General features: G+C 41.8%; 1 protein-coding gene across 4 annotated transcripts; it reads left to right on the top strand.

Annotated features, from left to right (window-relative positions):
- Positions 1-242: 242 nt before the first annotated feature.
- On the top strand, positions 243-16,740 carry cobll1a (cordon-bleu WH2 repeat protein-like 1a). Of its 4 annotated transcripts, XM_066666669.1 has the most exons (11): positions 243-409; positions 3,914-4,051; positions 4,223-4,424; positions 5,110-5,335; positions 5,538-5,582; positions 6,034-6,137; positions 7,742-7,972; positions 8,085-8,199; positions 10,639-10,834; positions 12,395-13,673; positions 16,258-16,739. In XM_066666669.1, exons 2-11 carry the CDS (start codon positions 3,963-3,965, stop codon positions 16,279-16,281), a joined length of 2,511 nt encoding a protein of 836 aa, XP_066522766.1. In that variant the 5' UTR covers positions 243-409; positions 3,914-3,962; the 3' UTR covers positions 16,282-16,739. The 4 variants fall into 4 exon arrangements, with proteins under 4 accessions (XP_066522766.1, XP_066522769.1, XP_066522768.1 ...); XM_066666672.1 differs by lacking the exon at positions 3,914-4,051 and having other exon boundaries at positions 16,258-16,740; XM_066666671.1 differs by lacking the exon at positions 5,538-5,582 and having other exon boundaries at positions 16,258-16,740.
- Positions 16,741-17,729: the final 989 nt, after the last annotated feature.

The raw sequence follows: 17,729 nt of genomic DNA, 5'->3' as shown, positions 1-17,729 counted from the left end.
ACTTTTAGACCTATTTTGAACGTCCAGGGATGTTCCTTGTTTACTGGGAACAATCAAACAATAAAATAACAATATCAAAACATTGTTTAACTTCTTTAAAGGATTTTTTAAGGAAACGCAAAAAAGTGGCAATGTCCCTTTAACTCAACGCTGGGTTTCGCTTAGTACCAGAACAATTTAGAAATGTACTAGAAACACTGAATCTCTCACACACACACACACCCCCACAGAGGAAACAGATTAGTTGATGTCACAGGGGCAGGTCCAGAAGATACTGTCAGGTTCTCTAAAGCAGGATTATTCAAACTCAGACCTCTACTACTCACTCTTGCTCTCTGTTTTCTTTCTTTCCCCACAGTCTCCGACGGGCGAGTGGAGAGTGAACATTTGATAGAAAAGCAGGAGGAAGGTAAGCAGGACTTTTATTTGTTCGTAAAGTTTTGACTTCGGTCTCCTGCCTATTTCTGTTCTTTCCCACGCTGTACGTAATATGGGACACGCGCGCGCGTGTGTGTGTTACCTGGTAATGCTGTGGCTAATCCTGCACTGATGTAATCAGACTTCTTAAGTCTTCCAGTAAACCAGTTGGAGATGCAAGTGTAATCCATGAATGAGAGAGACTCTTATTTTTAGTTGTTTCTGTTCTATAAATGTGTGTTTAATATGAACACTTAGAACGCCACGTGCTTACTACATACATTCAATCTTAACATTTTAGTTTTAAATGATTAAATAATTAAAACAATTTAATTTTAAAAGAGTTGTGAAGGAGGGTGATGCTGTAATTGTGGGTAAAGTCCAGTAAACCAATGCGCAACTGCTGTGGATTTGCAGCAAATATGATTTAAATTGTATGTAAAATTAGCCCTGTGCAGAAAGTTTGGTCACCATTTTAGAGTTTTATTTTTCCCCTTAATTTTAAACTAAATAATAAATAATAATAAATAAATAGAAACGACGCAGTAAACTTCTCACATAAATATATATATATATATATATATATATATATTTCTCCACAGAAAAGCCCAATGTAACCTGTTTGATGTGAGCAGGGGTGTTAAAGAAGGCAGGTGGGATTTGAGGATTTGAGCTGGTTGTGTTGACTTCTTTAGGGGCAAGTCTGCGCTGCGCATGCGCAGTGCGGCCCAGGCGTGTGCGAGTTGTGTTCGCCGGTGCGTGGCTTTGCGTCGCTCCGCTGCTTTGGATAATAACGCGCAGCTGCGATAAAACTGAAGCAAACACAGCCCCCTGTGCATTAGCAGATGTATTAGCGGTTTTTCCCATTCCTCTGGGGGTCACCGGTGGTATAAACAATAAAGTGCTTCACTGACCATGTGGCTACACTTGATAGTTCTATAGTTACAGACTGCCCAGTAAACAGGGAACGTCCCTGGACGTTCAAAATATGTCTAAAAGTAGTCTGTCCGTCAAGGACATATTTTAAACGTCAATGGACGTCCAAATTCCATCTCAATAAGTTAGTTAAGTGGTGACCAATCGATGACGTCAGTGGACGTCCAAAATGCATTTTATACAAGTAATTTATTTCGGGACCAATTAATAACATCAGTGGACGTCCAAAATACGTCTAATAGTCGTCTTTTCAATGTCTGTGTTTGGACGTCTTTTCAACTTACATTTTCAACCTTAAGAGAACGTTGATTAGACGGCAGTGTTTACGTTATTTCAACGTTGAATAAACGGCTAAATGTTTACTGGATGTAGCTTATCTGTGGCTCTGCATACTTTTCAGCCTTATTTGACTGTTCATCAATAATCAGGACCCCCACAGAGCAGATATTATTTTGGGTGTGTGGTGTGCAGATATAAAATCGGAGACAGTAGCTTGTCTATTGCTGGACAGTGTGTGTTGGTCATTCTCTAGTCCTTCGTTAGTGGACACCGGACACTGCCCACAGGACGCTGTTGACTGAATATTTTTGTTTGGCTGACTATTTTCAGTCCACAGTGACACAGTGGAGTGTCCCCAGTAAACAAGGAACGTCCCTGGACGTTCAAAATAGGCCTAAAAGTAGTCTGTCCGTCAAGGACACATTTTAAACGTCAATGGACGTCCAAAATCCATCTTAATAAGTTAGTTATCAAGTGGTGACCAATCGATAACGTCAGTGGACGTCCAAAACGCGTTTTATACAAGTAATTTATTTCGGGACCAATTAATAACGTCAATGGACGTCCAAAATACGTCTAATAGTCGTCTTTTCAATGTCTGTGTTTGGACGTCTTTTCAACTTTCATTTTCAACCTTAAGAGAACGTTGATTAGACGGCAGTCATTGCGTTATATCAACGTTGAATCAACGACTAAATGTTTACTGGGTCAGGACTGACAAAATAAGTCCCAGCTTGCCTTCTTTTATCAGATATGTAGTGTGATCATCTGTTTGGGGGCAGAAGTCTTTATCTTACATAGTGCACTACATAGTGAGTAGTGAGCCATCAGATATTTAGTCAGGCTTTAAGCTCAAAATCAAATCTAGGTGTAGTAAGGGCACCAAAGTGAAAATGAAAGCTTTTAAAAGCTTAATATGTTGTAAACATGACAACAGACCTGATCATTCAGGAAATTATGAATTTGTAAATAATATTTATGTAGAGAGGTTTCTGATCTAAACTGTTAAAACAAACGGTTAGAATTATTCGTAGTGGTGGTAAGTGCCCAGTAAACATTTAGCCGTTGATTTAACGTGGAAATAACGTAATGACTGCCGTCTAATCAACATTCTCTTAAGGTTGAAAATGAAAGTTGAAAAGACGTCCAAACACCGACATTGAAAAGACGACTATTAGACGTATTTTGGACGTCCACTGACGTTATCGATTGGTCACCACTTAACTAACTCATTAAGATAGATTTTGGACATCCATTGACGTTTAAAATATGTCCTTGACGGACAGACTACTTTTAGACCTATTTTGAACGTCCAGGGACGTTCCTTGTTTACTGGGTGTTTAATACCCCCCCTAAAAGCTGGAAGCTAACACATGCAGTTGTTTGGAAAATGATGTTTAATATCTGAGACAGTACATTTCAAGGATACAGTACATTTTTACATCCAAAATTCCTTTATGGCAGTGAGGTACATGCAGAACACTGAGGGTATATACTTAAAGTCCTCAACAGAAATATACTTTCACAGTTTTACAGGCAGAGCATAACTCACATTCCACTGCTCAGTGTTAGTCACCCTGAGTCAGATTCAGCAGCCCAGCACCTCCTGGCATCCTCATGCTGGAATGGAGATGATACCTTATACAATAAACAAAAAGAAGCAAGGTCATAGGAGAGCTTTAAGAGTCCATGTCATGGAGAGCTGAATGTGCCTCACTGTTTGGAAATATGAGTTTGGTGTAGTATTGTTAACGTTGTGAAACACTCACTGGGTTAATCCCTCTGGTCCAGACGTGGAAACTAATCTGCAAAAACAGCCAGCTTTAATTCACTCTTGAGTTTTTAATAAAAAGCCCACACCTTACCGTATAACTGGGCATTCAGCCTGCAATAGTTCAGCCCCAGACTGCTTCTTTGAATGTGGCACAACACAGGGCAGCCAACCAGAACAGAAGTCATTTACATATGTCAGTCATAAAGGCAGGCACGGTAGCAAAAACAGCCTGTTTTAAACCCAAGGGATAAAGATGGGTTAGAAAGTGAAAAATGAATGTTTATGGTACACACAACTGTACAAATCTCTTAAGGGGACTCCAGGGGAAAAATATAAAACAAGAAAAATATAAGATACAAGGGCAGTGTATATTAAAGGTTGCTGTGGGAGTTAAAGCTAGTGATTGAGGGTCACAAAGCCTGCCCTTTAGCAGGTCATAATTATAAATGCCTAAAGGGGTAGTGACCTGAATATTAATAACATTTTATTAAATTTTGCCTCTGATAGAACATTCCAGAATAGTCTTCCTGAAACGCTGACTCGGTCTGAAACACACATGGAGCAGGAGGAGTTGATTGAAAGGGACCTGCCCCTGACCGTGCAGCTCCCAGGAGGGCAGGAGAGAGCTGTTACAGTGCATGGCAGGTGAGGGGCTTGGTACCATATTAAGTGATGTGTACAGTGTTCAGTAGGATTTTCATCAGCGTAGACACAGAGGGAGAAAGAGAGTGGACGCAAGAATGCATTAATCAATGATTAACTTAAATGGAATGTACAGAGAGTGATAAAGTGGGTATTGTGTGTGTGTTCCTGTAGTAAACCAGTGATGGACCTGCTGATCACTCTGTGTGCACAATACCACCTGAACCCATCAGACCACATCATCGAGCTCATCTCCACCAATCAGAATCAGATCAAATTCAAACCCAACTCTCTGATAGGCTCTCTGGAAGCTGAGCGGGTGGTACTGAAAAATAAAGGCGATGACACAAACAGAAGAGTTTCTAACATGCCAGTGGTAAGTCAAGCATTTCAGAATAACACTTTTCTACCTCAAACTTACTTGCTGTAAGACTACAATCAATCAATTTAGTCATTTAATTGTGAGCCTACATGAGGTCACTCGTGGAACACACCCTGGAGGGGGCGCCAGTCCTTGGCAGGGTGACACACACTCGCACATATGGACAATTTTGAGTCGCGAATCCTCCTATCGATGTGTGTTTTTTTGGACTGTGGGAGGAAACCAGAGCACCTGGAGGAAACCCATGCGGACACGGAGAAAATGAATCCTTTGGAGAAAATGACTTGATGAATCCTTTGGGATGACCACAGTGAACAGCGGTGTCGCAGCTGGGTGTTGTCTTAAATGTGACTGAGACATGAGGTAGGTGAAGGCAAGGAGTTGTGCTCTTGTCTCAGTCACTTATCAAGCGATGTTTATGTTTTAGGGGAGTGACTAACACTGGAAGTTAGCGTTAACACCAAAGCTAGCTTTGCTAAATCTAATAGTTTACAGCTCAGTGGCATAGAAGTTGTTACCGCAGCAAAGGGGAACACAGTGCTTATTATTACCCTTTGTTTCAGAAGCACATGTCCACAAACTTATGTCCAGATAGCAGCGTCTTGTCTTGGTTGATTAATGGTGCAATATTTTCCTTATTCAAATTTATATTTCATAATTCCCAATCTCAATTTCCCAGGCCACGGTGCGTTTGATGATAAACTACAGGCAGTCCCATAAGGCCGTCGTGCGAGTCAATCCCAGGGTCCCGCTGGCTGAACTAATGCCTGCTGTGTGTGAAAAGTGTGAATTTGATCCCGACGCCACCATCTTATTGAGAGACAGCCATTCAGAAGACCCCCTTGACCTCACCAAAACACTCAATGACTACGGCATAAGAGAAGTTTATGCAAAAGACACTAAAAGTACGTATGTTTATTAATATGTATGAAAATGGTTCAGACTCATTTGACCATAGTGTAGAATGTACTCGGATGTGTGTTACTCATGCTCCCATGTGCCAGCCATTCTTTTTGGGCTTTGACTGTGTGGCTCCATGTGTCAGTGCTTTATTGTTTTGCTCTTGATCAATGGTTTGCAGCTAATAGTGTTTTCATCCTGTTGCAGCTGTTTCAAATACTCCACAGGGTCCAACGACATCAACTCCGACAGGTACCCAACAGCTCTCTGTGCCAAAGTCAGACATAGCATTTCCATTTTAACAAACAAGCGTGTAAGGAACTGGACAGATTACAAGTTCATACTATGGTTCACTTTTGATCTCACTGATGCTTTGATTAGTGCAGTTTTCCCTGTGGTTAACTGCTGTACTGTCATTGACATTTCTTTGTTCGTTCACAGACAGTAGAAACAGTAGCCAGAGACACGCACTGCCAGTTTTAGGATTTTTAAATAAAAAAGTGGTGCTAGCCAAGAAATAACTGAGCAGCAAATGGTCAATTTGCTTATTAATGCACATTGTGAAATAGATATTCATCGATATGAACTGATGTTCTGCATTTAGTTGGTTGCTTTTCAAACCCATGGGCTGTTGAAACCTCACAAAATGCTGCATGCAATCTGCACTGCATTTAATAAACTAACTTCATTAATCTGTACTCAGTTTGCAAGGAGGGACAGTTGGGGATCAGGGAGAAACGCCAGCGAAACAAAGAAAACAAAGGATTTCTCCGCTTGTTCAGGAGAAGCAAGAAAACCGCTGAAGAGGTTTGTCTGTCTGACTTTGTCTTAATGTGTTTATGTCTTCCTGTCCATCAGATAATGAGGTTCTACAGGTATCTACTTTATACATTGAGAGCTTTAGCACGTATCATTAAATACTAGTTCTTCTTGTGCAAAATCTTTCATAGGATATATTCCTAAAACCTTTAAGAAACCCTGGTCTATATATATATATATATATATATATATATTTCCCCGATTAGGGTACCCAGTAAACAAGGAACATCCCTGGGCGTTCAAAATAGGTCTAAAAGTAGTCTGTCCATCAAGGACATATTTTAAACGTCAATGGACGTCCAAAATCCATCTTAATAAGTTAGTTAAGTGGTGACCAATCGATAACGTCAGTGGACGTCCGGACATCCGTTTTATTTACAAAATTGTCCTAAAAACGCATTAATTTCACCTTTTTCAAGATATTGCAATATCCTGCATTCAACTGAGTCCACTAGATGGCGCGCTAAAGCCGAGTTAATTACATCTACAGATGTTTATTCGTCACATTTGACGTTACTAGTGTTACTACCCCTCTGGAGTCACTGTCGCTAGCCGATTTGCGAGACCTACGCGATTTGGACGGCGCATGCGCTGACCTTCACGCTTATAGCTTATAGCAGCAAGAGTCTTTTCCAAAGCAAAAAAAAAAGTCTTTTAGAGTGAGTAACTTTGTGTGTTTAAACATGAATTAGCATTTCCTCACTGCCTTTTGCCGTTTTAAACATCTAGAGAACCTGCAGTGTGTTTTTATTTACAACTGACTATATCCGTGTTGAGGTAGTCTTCTGTTTGAACAAACCATGATGAATAACGATGTGGGACACACATGACGTTCAACCAAAGAGGGCAGTGTCTCTTTACAATTAAACTCGAAGAAGAAATAAGTAAAGCTTATCTGTAGTGTACACAAGAATTGTGTCCTGCGCATGCGCCGTCCAAATCAGGCAGCGGCGCATATCGTGTATCGACAGTCACTAATCACGCCAGTGTGATGTAACCACTTAAGACGTCACACATTAACCGTTAACTTTTGTCGAAAGCGCCGTTTAAACGCCGTATTTGTTTTGTTTAGACTGCGATACACCAAGCAGAAATAAAGGTTTAAAAAAAAAATTACGAAATCACATTCAACCATAAACGTTCACATGATTAAATGAGTCTGGCATTTTATTTATATTTAAAAAATAGATAAATATAAAATATATATTAAGGTAGGTAGGTAATATTTTACTTGGTTTTACATGTAATTTATGTATTTTAGTTCTCACTCCCCATAATCCCCCCTCAGTGTGGCCCCTGAGCTGAAAAGTTTACCCATCCCTGCTCTATATGTATTCTGGTTAACTTCCTATTGCTCATTGAATGACCAAAATTCTCCTGTGCGATTATACTCGTGGGTTTTGTGTAAAGACAGGTGTCAGGAATATAATGCCCAAATAGTATTTACAACACTAACTGCTACTTTCTCTCTATGTTTGTATCTATGTCTAATTAGACCACATCAACTGATCAGTACATCTTTTATTAAAGTTCTTTTTGGTTTTATATTTATGGCTTTTTGCTTGATTTGTTTGTTCTCCTGGCCTCTATAGGGTGTGGTCAGCACCGGCAGTGTCCCCACGTCTCCAGCACCTAACAAACAGCATGTGGTGAGCATTAGCTGTCTCAAGGGAAGCTCCCCCACTTCCACTCCTCCCGCAGATCTGTCAAAGAAGAGACGGGCACCACAGCCTCCGAGTCTGATGGGGTCTCAGAGCTTCCCCTGTGGACTGAACTCCAGTCAGTCCTTCACTCTGCTTTCTGACCCAGCTAGTGGAAAACAGGTGTGTGGACACACTGAAAAGCATGCTTAAGTTGCAGATGCAATATAATGAATCTCAAAAATGCCTTACATTGTGAGTTAATGTTGAAGATGACCCGTGTGTGCTGATTCAGGGTGGGCTTAGTCGTGTCTCTTCCACCGAGTCGTCTCTGAAGAGGACCAAACGAAGAGCCCCACCCCCTCCATGCCCCAGCTCCTCTGTACCAGACTGTAATGGTATAGAAAAAGGTACGTGCTTATTTTTGTACATTAGTTATCAATGGGCCGACATTAGAACGGCTCACAGTTCGGTCAGATGTATGCAAAGGTTTGGGTGCACCTGGTCAGATTATGATTTGTTGACTTCTAAGTACCATTTAAAATCCTCAAGATTTGGTGTTTTATTTTTTGTATAAGGAGTATTCACTTAGTTTCACTTAGAAAATCAAACACAATTTGACCGTGGTGTCCAACTTTTTGCATGTAACAGTACGTATAATGACTTACTTATTGTTTTAATTGAGATTGTCAGCTAAAAAACTATGAACCTGAATGTTGTGGACTCCTTTTGATCTAAAGCAGTGTGTGTACGCCTACTTTCAACAGATCAGCAACACTTTAAACTCAGTAGTTTAATGATTTGAGTAAGCATTGGCTTGCCTCTGTGCTTTTGTTCAGATGCCGTCCTGCCAGGAGGGGGTGCTTAGGAGATGTGTGGCTCCTTCTCTTCCTCTTCTCTTGTCCTTTTCTCACCTTCCTGCTCACCGGTGATGGGCTAATCTTCTCCACCCTTAGCAGCCTTATGTCACCTATCTGTCATCTGTATGTCAGTGTCAGCCATTGGTCCTGACATTGTGATTCTAAAGTGTCAGAGTACAGGAGTGGATCACACAATCTGCTGATTGGTGTGGCAACAAGAGAATGTCTATATATTTTTATAATAAGATCACAGATTTAATCTATAATTAAGGTTGGGCCAAATGGGGAAATGACTACGACAGCCCGCCTCAAAGTGGTTTAGTATTTTTAATTGCTGCTCAGTTTTAACAGTTTTAATTTAGCAATTTGGACGAATTATTTCCAGGTCCATGCCCTTTATGTATAACTAGTGCCTTCATTTGATCAGTGTCTCCCATAATCAGTATTGTGCAAAAGTCAGTCTGCTTTTATGTATATACTTTTCGGTCAAATTGGATATTAAATACAAGACTGTTACTTCTTTGTAGTTGATTCAGTATTCACTAGTATTCACGCAGTCCTCACTAATCTCAAACACATTCAGTGATGGTGAGGTGTGGGCTCTAGTGCCAGTTGATTCCTTTACTCAGTATCGGCTTCTAAGGCGGCACAGTGGCGCAGCAGGTAGTGTCGCAGTCACACAGCTCCAGGGACCTGGAGGTTGTGGGTTCGATTCCTGCTCCGGGTGACTGTCTGTGAGGAGTTGGTGTGTTCTCCCTGTGTCTGCGTGGGTTTCCTCCGGGTGCTCCGGTTTCCTCCCACAGTCCAAAAACACACGTTGGTAGGTGGATTGGTGACTCAAAAGTGTGTGTGTGTGTGTCTGTGTTGCCCTGTGAAGGACTGGGGCCCCCTCCAGGGTGTATTCCTGCCTTGCGCCCAATGATTCCAGGTAGGCTCTGGACCCACCGCGACCCTGAATTGGATAAGGGGTTACAGATAATGAGTGAATGAATTATCGGCTTCTAGAGTTACACATACATCGCTGTGTTGCCTTCTCACGGACAAAAACATCTCTGAGTATTTTCATCTGAAGCAGGAGTTAAACTTGTTTGTATCCACTTTCTCACTACTGTTTATCTGATTGTGATTGTTTGGTTTCGGTGGTCTACCTGGTTTTACACGGTTGTTGCTCTTTTCTCATTATATATTTTTTTTCTGGGAAATATTTATTTGAATTCAGTTTTCACTTATTTAACTTTGACTGTCCCCACTACTTGTGCAAGGTTATCTTTTAGCGCCTCAGAAAGATGAATAATTCAGGTCTGACATGATTTTATGCAAATTAAACGTGGTTGCTCACTTTTGCACAGTACTGTATATGTACAGGTGCTACTTTGCTAACAGTTGATTATCTTTCTGATGATTTTATTTAGCTTTCTACCTGAAATGGTTAGAAAATAAACCATGTTGAATTGAAGAGATTGTAATTGCCACAAGCTATTTTTATCTGTCTACATTTGTCTTTGCTTTGTTTGTTAGTTGTCTTTCCTTTTCAACACTTTTTGTTCTGTTGTGTTTTTTGTGCCAAATGTAAAGTTGGTCAACATTAATAACATCTCCATGTGTAAATAAAAGTGTTTGGGTGTCAGAGTCAAACAGCTTTTTACTTTTTAATGCCAGCTTTATGGATGATACATGAACATTTAAGTGGATGATTTAAAATACTTAAAGAGTAATTACAACCTAAGACCTTTTTTTTAATTTAGCAGCTGAAGAATATGACTCTATCATAATAAAATATACACACATTGCTTAAAATTTGAACAAATCTTTTCCAAATTGTCAAAATAACATATTTATTGTGGTCAGCGCCCCCTCTGTGAAAGTACAAGGACACATCACATTCTGCAAATCAGTCAACCACTTTGAACTAGGGCTGGAGTTACTCTTTAAGAAGCCAAAAGAGTTTGTGTAAAGTCATGTACACAGCAGTGACTTTGACTTGTGCAGGAGCCTCATTTAACTTCGCCTCATTAGAAGAAGCTCAAGAGGAGGAGGATGTTCCAACAAGTGTCAGCTGTTCAAACCAGTACAGTGATTTTACTGTGTATTCACCCACCCAGTCCCACTCTCTGATGACAGAGATCCTGTCTGAGTTCATGGATGTTATGAGGACAGAAGAACAGAGAGAATTGTCACCTGAAAGGTATTTTTTATTTCATTGCTTTGAAATTTTTGATTTCTCATGTAAGTGCTGTTATTAAATCACAGATATTTTATCAAATGCATGTGTGGGGGGAAAAAGCAAGGTCTTTCTGGTTGCTTCATTAGACACTTAAAATGTCAGTAGAAATAACATACTGAAGGGGGGGGGGGGGTCTGATTCAATTGTGTAACACACTTTTGGATTAATAGATTTGCAAAATATTTCTGAATCTACTTCAATCAACTACTTTATGTGCAAATGGCTCCTAATTATAGCCTCCTTCTGGTCATTGATTAAACAAATCCAGCTCGTCCATGTTCCTCAAATGACAGTTATTTAAAAGAAAATAAATACCTAGTTAATTAAAACAAAGGTATTCAAATGGCACTTTTGAGAACTTGCCCCCATCCCCCTCAAATAAAACGTGTCTCTATGCAGACTACTACAGTGTTTATATAAAAATAACAAGTCATCCCATTTGTCCAGAACTTTTATATATAACAATAATTGCTTAAATAAAAAGCAGCACATATACAACTATTTCACTCCCATTCCAGTCCCTAATTCATCTAAATTCCATTTCAGTCCTTTAGATATTTTCTAGATAATCTTCAACATATTTTCACTTTGTGCGTGTGCTTTGCCTGATTTTTCTGATGTTGATTTTGTAAACAGGAAGTAGTCCATTTTGAACCTTTGCCAGCAACGACGCTAAATTTCTCACACGACACTCATTTTGGTTTATCTTTATAAAAATAATGGAATGTGGAATAAAACATTCAAACATTAAACAATATAAAACGTTTTGTAACAGAGACGTTTAAATATATATTTTTGTATTTTTTTTTTTTACAAAAAAATCGCGCCCCCTCTGCGATTCCATGGTGCCCCGCTAGGGGCGCGCGCCCCACACTTTGAAGGTCTTTGCATTAAACGCATACACTACCCCTCTTCCTTCATTGAGTACATGGGGATCTTTGAAAATGAAATTGGTTCCTACCCCTATCTCCACCCACCCATCTGCTGCTCACCTGATGGGATTGGTTCCTTGGGCTTGTGATGTATGAAATACTGTCTTTGGAACGCTAGTTTCAAAGGTGAAACGCTAGGCCTACGCTGTAGTTTATTTTTCCATGAACAATTGGCTGGTCATTTTCCTTTATCAGTGGTCACTTTCTGACCCCAGGAACTTTAGGGGCTAGAAGGATTATTATTGTTCAATCTGAATTATAACATATGACCGAAATTAAGAAATATATTGTGATATAAATTATGGCCACATCATCCAGCTCTATGTGCAAGGATTGGTCCACAACCCAAATAACATCTGGTCCGTGGTGGTCCCATTAGAGTGTAGAGGGTGGGTGGAAAATTGACCAGCAGCAGTTGTCTAGAGTGAGTAAATGTAAAGCTGCACAATGCACCCATGTGCATATAAAACCACTGTGTACATACAACAGCAGACTCCTGAGGGTGAGGAAGCTCAATACTGAGCTCATAACTTTCTCCTGCTGACATGTCTGTGACCGACTGTGCTCTTCCGATTTCCCTTCCCTCCAGGTCTCTCACTTATTCACCTCCAGCAGTGAACAATTCTCACAGTCCACAGTCAGATCCTTCCTCTCCAGCCAGTCCCCTGGACCCTGATGCTATTGCGCCCCCTAGTGGCCATCTATGGAGAAACTGCTCTCACAGAGAGGGTCTCACCACCTTCACTGTTGTGCCTCAGAGACGACGGCCAAGCCTGAGGCAATATGAGATTCTCCTCACCCTGGAGGCTTCAGACTGTCTGGAGCGGAGCGATGGAGAGACTGAGGTTATACAGTGCCCTCCCAAACACGGAGAGAATCCGGAGAAAGGAATCGGGAGCATAGAGCTGTGTAAGAATGAGCTGGTGAACCACAAATGCAATGATGAACATGAAGAAGAAGGTTTAGAAGTGAGAGATAAATCAGCATATAAAGCTGTGGGTAAGTTGGAGCTGAACACAGATACGGAGACGTTATTCGCAGAGGAAAGTGAGGAAACAGAAGACCAGGTCTCAGAGGATGGTGATTTTGAAGACAGGGATTGGGTAGAAGAGTTTAGAGCGAGGAGAATGCGATTTCAAGAAAAAAGGGATGACAGGGAAGTGGTGAAGTTAGACGGGTGGATGAAGGAGTTTGAAGAAGGTTTGAGTTTCACAGTAATGGAGGATGAAAAAGACCAGTGTGAGAATGATTTTCCTCCGCCTCCACTTGATGTTTACTGGAAAGAGAATGAGAGAGATTGTCAGGAGGACGAAGAGGAGACAAACAAAGTGAGATCCAGGACAGAAGGACAGGAGGAAGACCAAGATGTTTCCACCATCCATCCAAACCCACCCAACCACCAGCCTGTGGCTGATATCTTCTGGGACGTGAACTCCATCCTGAATTCCTCTGACTCCAATTTCGATTCTGCAGAGCCACAACTTGAAGTTGCCCTCACTTACCTGCCACCAGACACCGTCCAATCTGTTTCCAACTCTAATCCACACTCCTCCGCCAATATTCATCAGTCCAGCTCAGTGCCGAACCCTCACACTTCATCCAGCCATTTAAACCCTACACCCCAACCCACCTGTGACCTTCCTGCTCCAGCCCCAGTCTCACTCTTCGCCTTGGCTGTCTCTCGACGAGTGCAAAGTCTCATGAACGGTGTCTGCCCTTTAACTCCTTCCAGGCAAAGATCCTACTCCCAAACCCAGTCTTGCAGCATGTTCTACTATCAAAATCCATCCTCTCAAAGGCCCAGCCATTGTATTCAATCTGCTCAAGCTGTGAGGAATCGGGCCTGGAGCTCCCCTTCCTCATACGCAGTAAGTGAAATCGCAGAATGTGTCATATATTTTGCATGGTGTAAAGCTTGCATTAGAAGATCTGAATACAGTTAGATATACAAATACGTTTACATACACGTGTACCGTATTGTTTTAAAACACTGTGCCCACTCACTGGAGGCTGAGACTGGTAGAGCCACCTTGTAGATGCATCATCAGGTGTCTCCAGACCCTGGCTGTATAGTTTTTGGTTGTTGGACTGGTCTCAGTTCAGGAGTGACACTGAAGTGTTTATAAACTTGAGCAGCACTGCTGTGTCTGATCCATTCTTACCAACACAAGGCACTAACACACAACCACCACCGCTATGTCAGTGTCACTGCAGCACTGGTATTGATCCACCATGAAAAACAGGGTGAAAATGGGATAAATAAATATGCAGAGAAAAACATTTATTTCTATCATATCCAAGAAATAATTTACATATGACTGTCACTCAACCTAAAGCAGTTGTTAAATGGACAGCCTGTAGCTATGTTATTGTTATTCAAATGAAAGATGTGAGGCAAAAACGATTAAAATTGGACTTTAAGGTGGCAAATGTTTTAAGGTTTCCCTTTCCAAAAGATCCAGACATCCTTTGAACAGTGTTAAATATTCTGAAGTAGATGGGTCATCTGGAGTTTGACAGACGTCAAAATTACGTTGAGGAACACACAAGTGGGGGGTAGCAGGGGTTGAAAGGACACAAATGATGACTGCTCAGTCCTTTTCCTCTTTTCTATTTCAGCACTTGTTAGAAACTCTCTGACCCTTTAGTGTTTTAAGGAGAGTGTGGCAGCTGGGATGCAGTTTATCTGTTGTATAAACTTCTATAAAGGATGTAGGCACTTCTGTATAGGAACTGTTTGGTTTATTCAATGCTAGGAGGTCATGGTCTGGTGAGGTCAGAATGTTTGTGTGACTGTGTTCAGAAAGTGAATGTAGTGGCATGTAACACTCATAATAGCGTGTCCATCCATGTCACACATGTCCTGTGAAGTTTATGTAAGTTCCTTCCTCTACTTCCACTTATGTGTGTTTATGAAGGGTGAAATGCTTTGTGAGACCATCTTTGATGTGGACCGTGTCCTGTTTATTTGAACTGAGGGTCAGTATCCTGAATATTCCTGGACTGTGTGTGTGCGGAAGTCTCAGTGCTTTTAAAAACAACTTATGTCACTTTATTATTACACACCATACGATATGTTTTAGCACTCATATGCAAGGGGTTAAATCATTTTTCATAAGTATTTTATAATTTCATCCTGTTGATGACAATTTCACGGACCCAGTTTTACATTTTCATTGAAATCTTGAAAAAATTATTGAAAAATTCATTTACAAAATTAAGATTGCTGAGCCTTTCAGGGGGCGGCACGGTGGCGCATCAGGGGCCTGGAGGTTGTGGGTTCGATTCCCGCTCCGGGTGACTGTCTGTGAGGAGTTGGTGTGTTCTCCCTGTGTCTGCGTGGGTTTCCTCCGGGTGACTGTCTGTGAGGAGTGTGGTGTGTTCTCCCTGTGTCTGCGTGGGTTTCCTCCGGGTGACTGTCTGTGAGGAGTGTGGTGTGTTCTCTCTGTGTCTGCGTGGGTTTCCTCCGGGTGACTGTCTGTGAGGAGTGTGGTTTGTTCTCTCTGTGTCTGCGTGGGTTTCCTCCGGGTGACTGTCTGTGAGGAGTGTGGTGTTTTCTCCCTGTGTCCGTGTGGGTTTCCTCAGGGTGACTGTCTGTGAGGAGTGTGGTGTGTTCTCTCTGTGTCTGCGTGGGTTTCCTCCGGGTGACTGTCTGTGAGGAGTGTGGTGTGTTCTCTCTGTGTCTGCGTGGGTTTCCTCCGGGTGACTGTCTGTGAGGAGTGTGGTGTGTTCTCCCTGTGTCCGCGTGGGTTTCCTCCGGGTGACTGTCTGTGAGGAGTGTGGTGTGTTCTCCCTGTGTCCGCGTGGATTTCCTCCGGGTGACTGACTGTGAGGAGTGTGGTGTGTTCTCTCTGTGTTTGCGTGGGTTTCCTCCAGGTGACTGTCTGTGAGGAGTGTGGTGTGTTCTCTCTGTGTCTGCGTGGGTTTCCTCCGGGTGACTGTCTGTGAGGAGTTGGTGTGTTCTCCCTGTGTCCCCGTGGGTTTCCTCCGTGTGACTGTCTGTGAGGAATGTGGTGTGTTCTCCCCGTGTCCGCGTGGGTTTCCTCCGGTTTCCTCCCACAGTCCAAAAACACACGTTGGTAGGTGGACTGGTGACTCAAAAGTGTCCGTAGGTGTGAGTGAATGTGTGTGTGTGTGTTGCCCTGTGAAGGACTGGTGCCCCCTCCAGGGCGTATTCCCACCTTGCGCCCAATGATTCCAGGTAGGCTCTGGACCCACCGCGACCCTGAACTGGATAAGCAGTTACAGATAATGAATGAATGAATGAATGAGCCTTCCAGACATACGTAAGTTTCCAAGTGTTCCTTTCCCATCAGGTGAAAGAAAAAACTCCTCAGACCCAACTTGCAGTGAAAACAGTAGTGGGAGTTATTTAATCAGAATGAATCAAATAAATAATGAAACTTATTTAACTGTTTGTTTGGGTAACATCAAATATGTTTGTGTCCTCAGGCAGAGAAAGAAGTGCAGGAGTGACATGGACAGAACATGACGACCCGGATTCGAATGAAAGTGTTTGGTGTTCATTAATCTCCTTAGGCCTCTGCTTATATTTTGATGTAACAGTGATATGAGCTTATTTTGGCGGTACATATTTTTGTTGACCTTTTGTAAAATTCTGACGAGTAGTTACATTTTTCTAAGTTTGTTTGTTGCCTTGATCTGTGGTTGTGAAGCATAGGTCCTGCAGACTACCTTCACAGACATATGGGCGCGATTTGGTCTGGGGCCAGGGATGGAAACCCCTGAGCAAGACTGTTACACAAGAAATACGATATTTTTTTTGCATGCATCAATAAAATATGCGCAGGAACGTTAACATAATGTTTGTAACTACATACTTTTGCAGAGGCTTTCTGTTTAGTTTGGAATTGATTATTGTTTGGTTTTGTTATTTGTGCTTTTTGCCAGATATATTCAACCTTAATAAAATTCATCTTACATTACATATATATGTGCAAATTTAACTAGCAAAAGTGTATTAAGTGTTTCATAGCAAGCTGTATTTACATCAGTAGAAATCTGATGTTTATTTATTTGCAAAAATAAACAACTTTTGAGGCGGCATGGTGGTGCAGCAGGTAGGTGTCGCAGTCACACAGCTCCAGGGATCTGGAGGTTGTGGGTTCGAGTCCCGCTCCGGGTGACTGTCTGTGAGGAGTGTGGTGTGTTCTCCCTGTGTCCGCGTGGGGTTCCTCCGGGTGCCTGTCTATGAGGAGTGGTGTGTTCTCCCTGTGTCTGCGTGGGTTTCCTCCGGGTGACTGTCTGTGAGGAGTGTGGTGTGTTCTCCCTGTGTCCGCGTGGGTTTCATCCGGGTGCTCCGGTTTCCTCCTACGGTCCAAAACACACGTTGGTAGGTGGATTGGTGACTCAAGTGTCCATAGGTGTGAATGTGTGTGTGTGTCTGTGTTGCCCTGTGAAGGACTGGCGCCCCCTCCAGGGTGTATTCCTGCCTTGCGCCCAATGATTCCAGGTAGGCTCTGGACCCACTGCGACCCTGAACTGGATAAGGGTTACAGATAATGAATGAATGAATGAATAAACAACTTTTGAAAACATATGAAGCAAAACCCAAAATGAAAATGATCTACACTACAGTCTATACACAAGCATTAAGGGTTTATAAAGTGAAAAAAGTCTTTGCTAATTGAATAAAAATAACTGATTGGATTAAGGTAGGGTGTATTCCTGCCTAGCACCCTATGATTCACCCTTAACAGGATGAAGCAGGTTCAGAAAATGAATATCAGGGTTATGACCTTAGCACACGTCTGTATCATTTGAGGTTGGGGCTTTTCTGTTTATTTATGGAGCACCTTTCATACAAAGGCAGTTCAACGTGCTTTACAGAAGAAACAGTTAAATTAAAAGAAAGAGTAAAAAATCATAAAAGTCCAATAAAACAATTAAAATACTGCAGTAAA

This window comes from Hoplias malabaricus, chromosome 3 (genome assembly GCF_029633855.1).
Source record: "Hoplias malabaricus isolate fHopMal1 chromosome 3, fHopMal1.hap1, whole genome shotgun sequence".
Classification (NCBI taxonomy): Eukaryota; Metazoa; Chordata; class Actinopteri; order Characiformes; family Erythrinidae; genus Hoplias; species Hoplias malabaricus.
This window is presented reverse-complemented; position numbering and strand designations above follow the sequence as displayed.

Coding starts and splice junctions, on each gene's coding strand:
- cobll1a (XM_066666669.1), top strand. CDS start 3,963: ATGGAGCAGGAGGAGTTGATTGAAAGGGACCTGCCCCTGACCGTGCAG. Junction 5,583..6,033: donor AACGACATCAACTCCGACAG/GTACCCAACAGC, acceptor ATCTGTACTCAG/TTTGCAAGGAGGGACAGTTG. Junction 13,674..16,257: donor GCTCCCCTTCCTCATACGCA/GTAAGTGAAATC, acceptor TTGTGTCCTCAG/GCAGAGAAAGAAGTGCAGGA.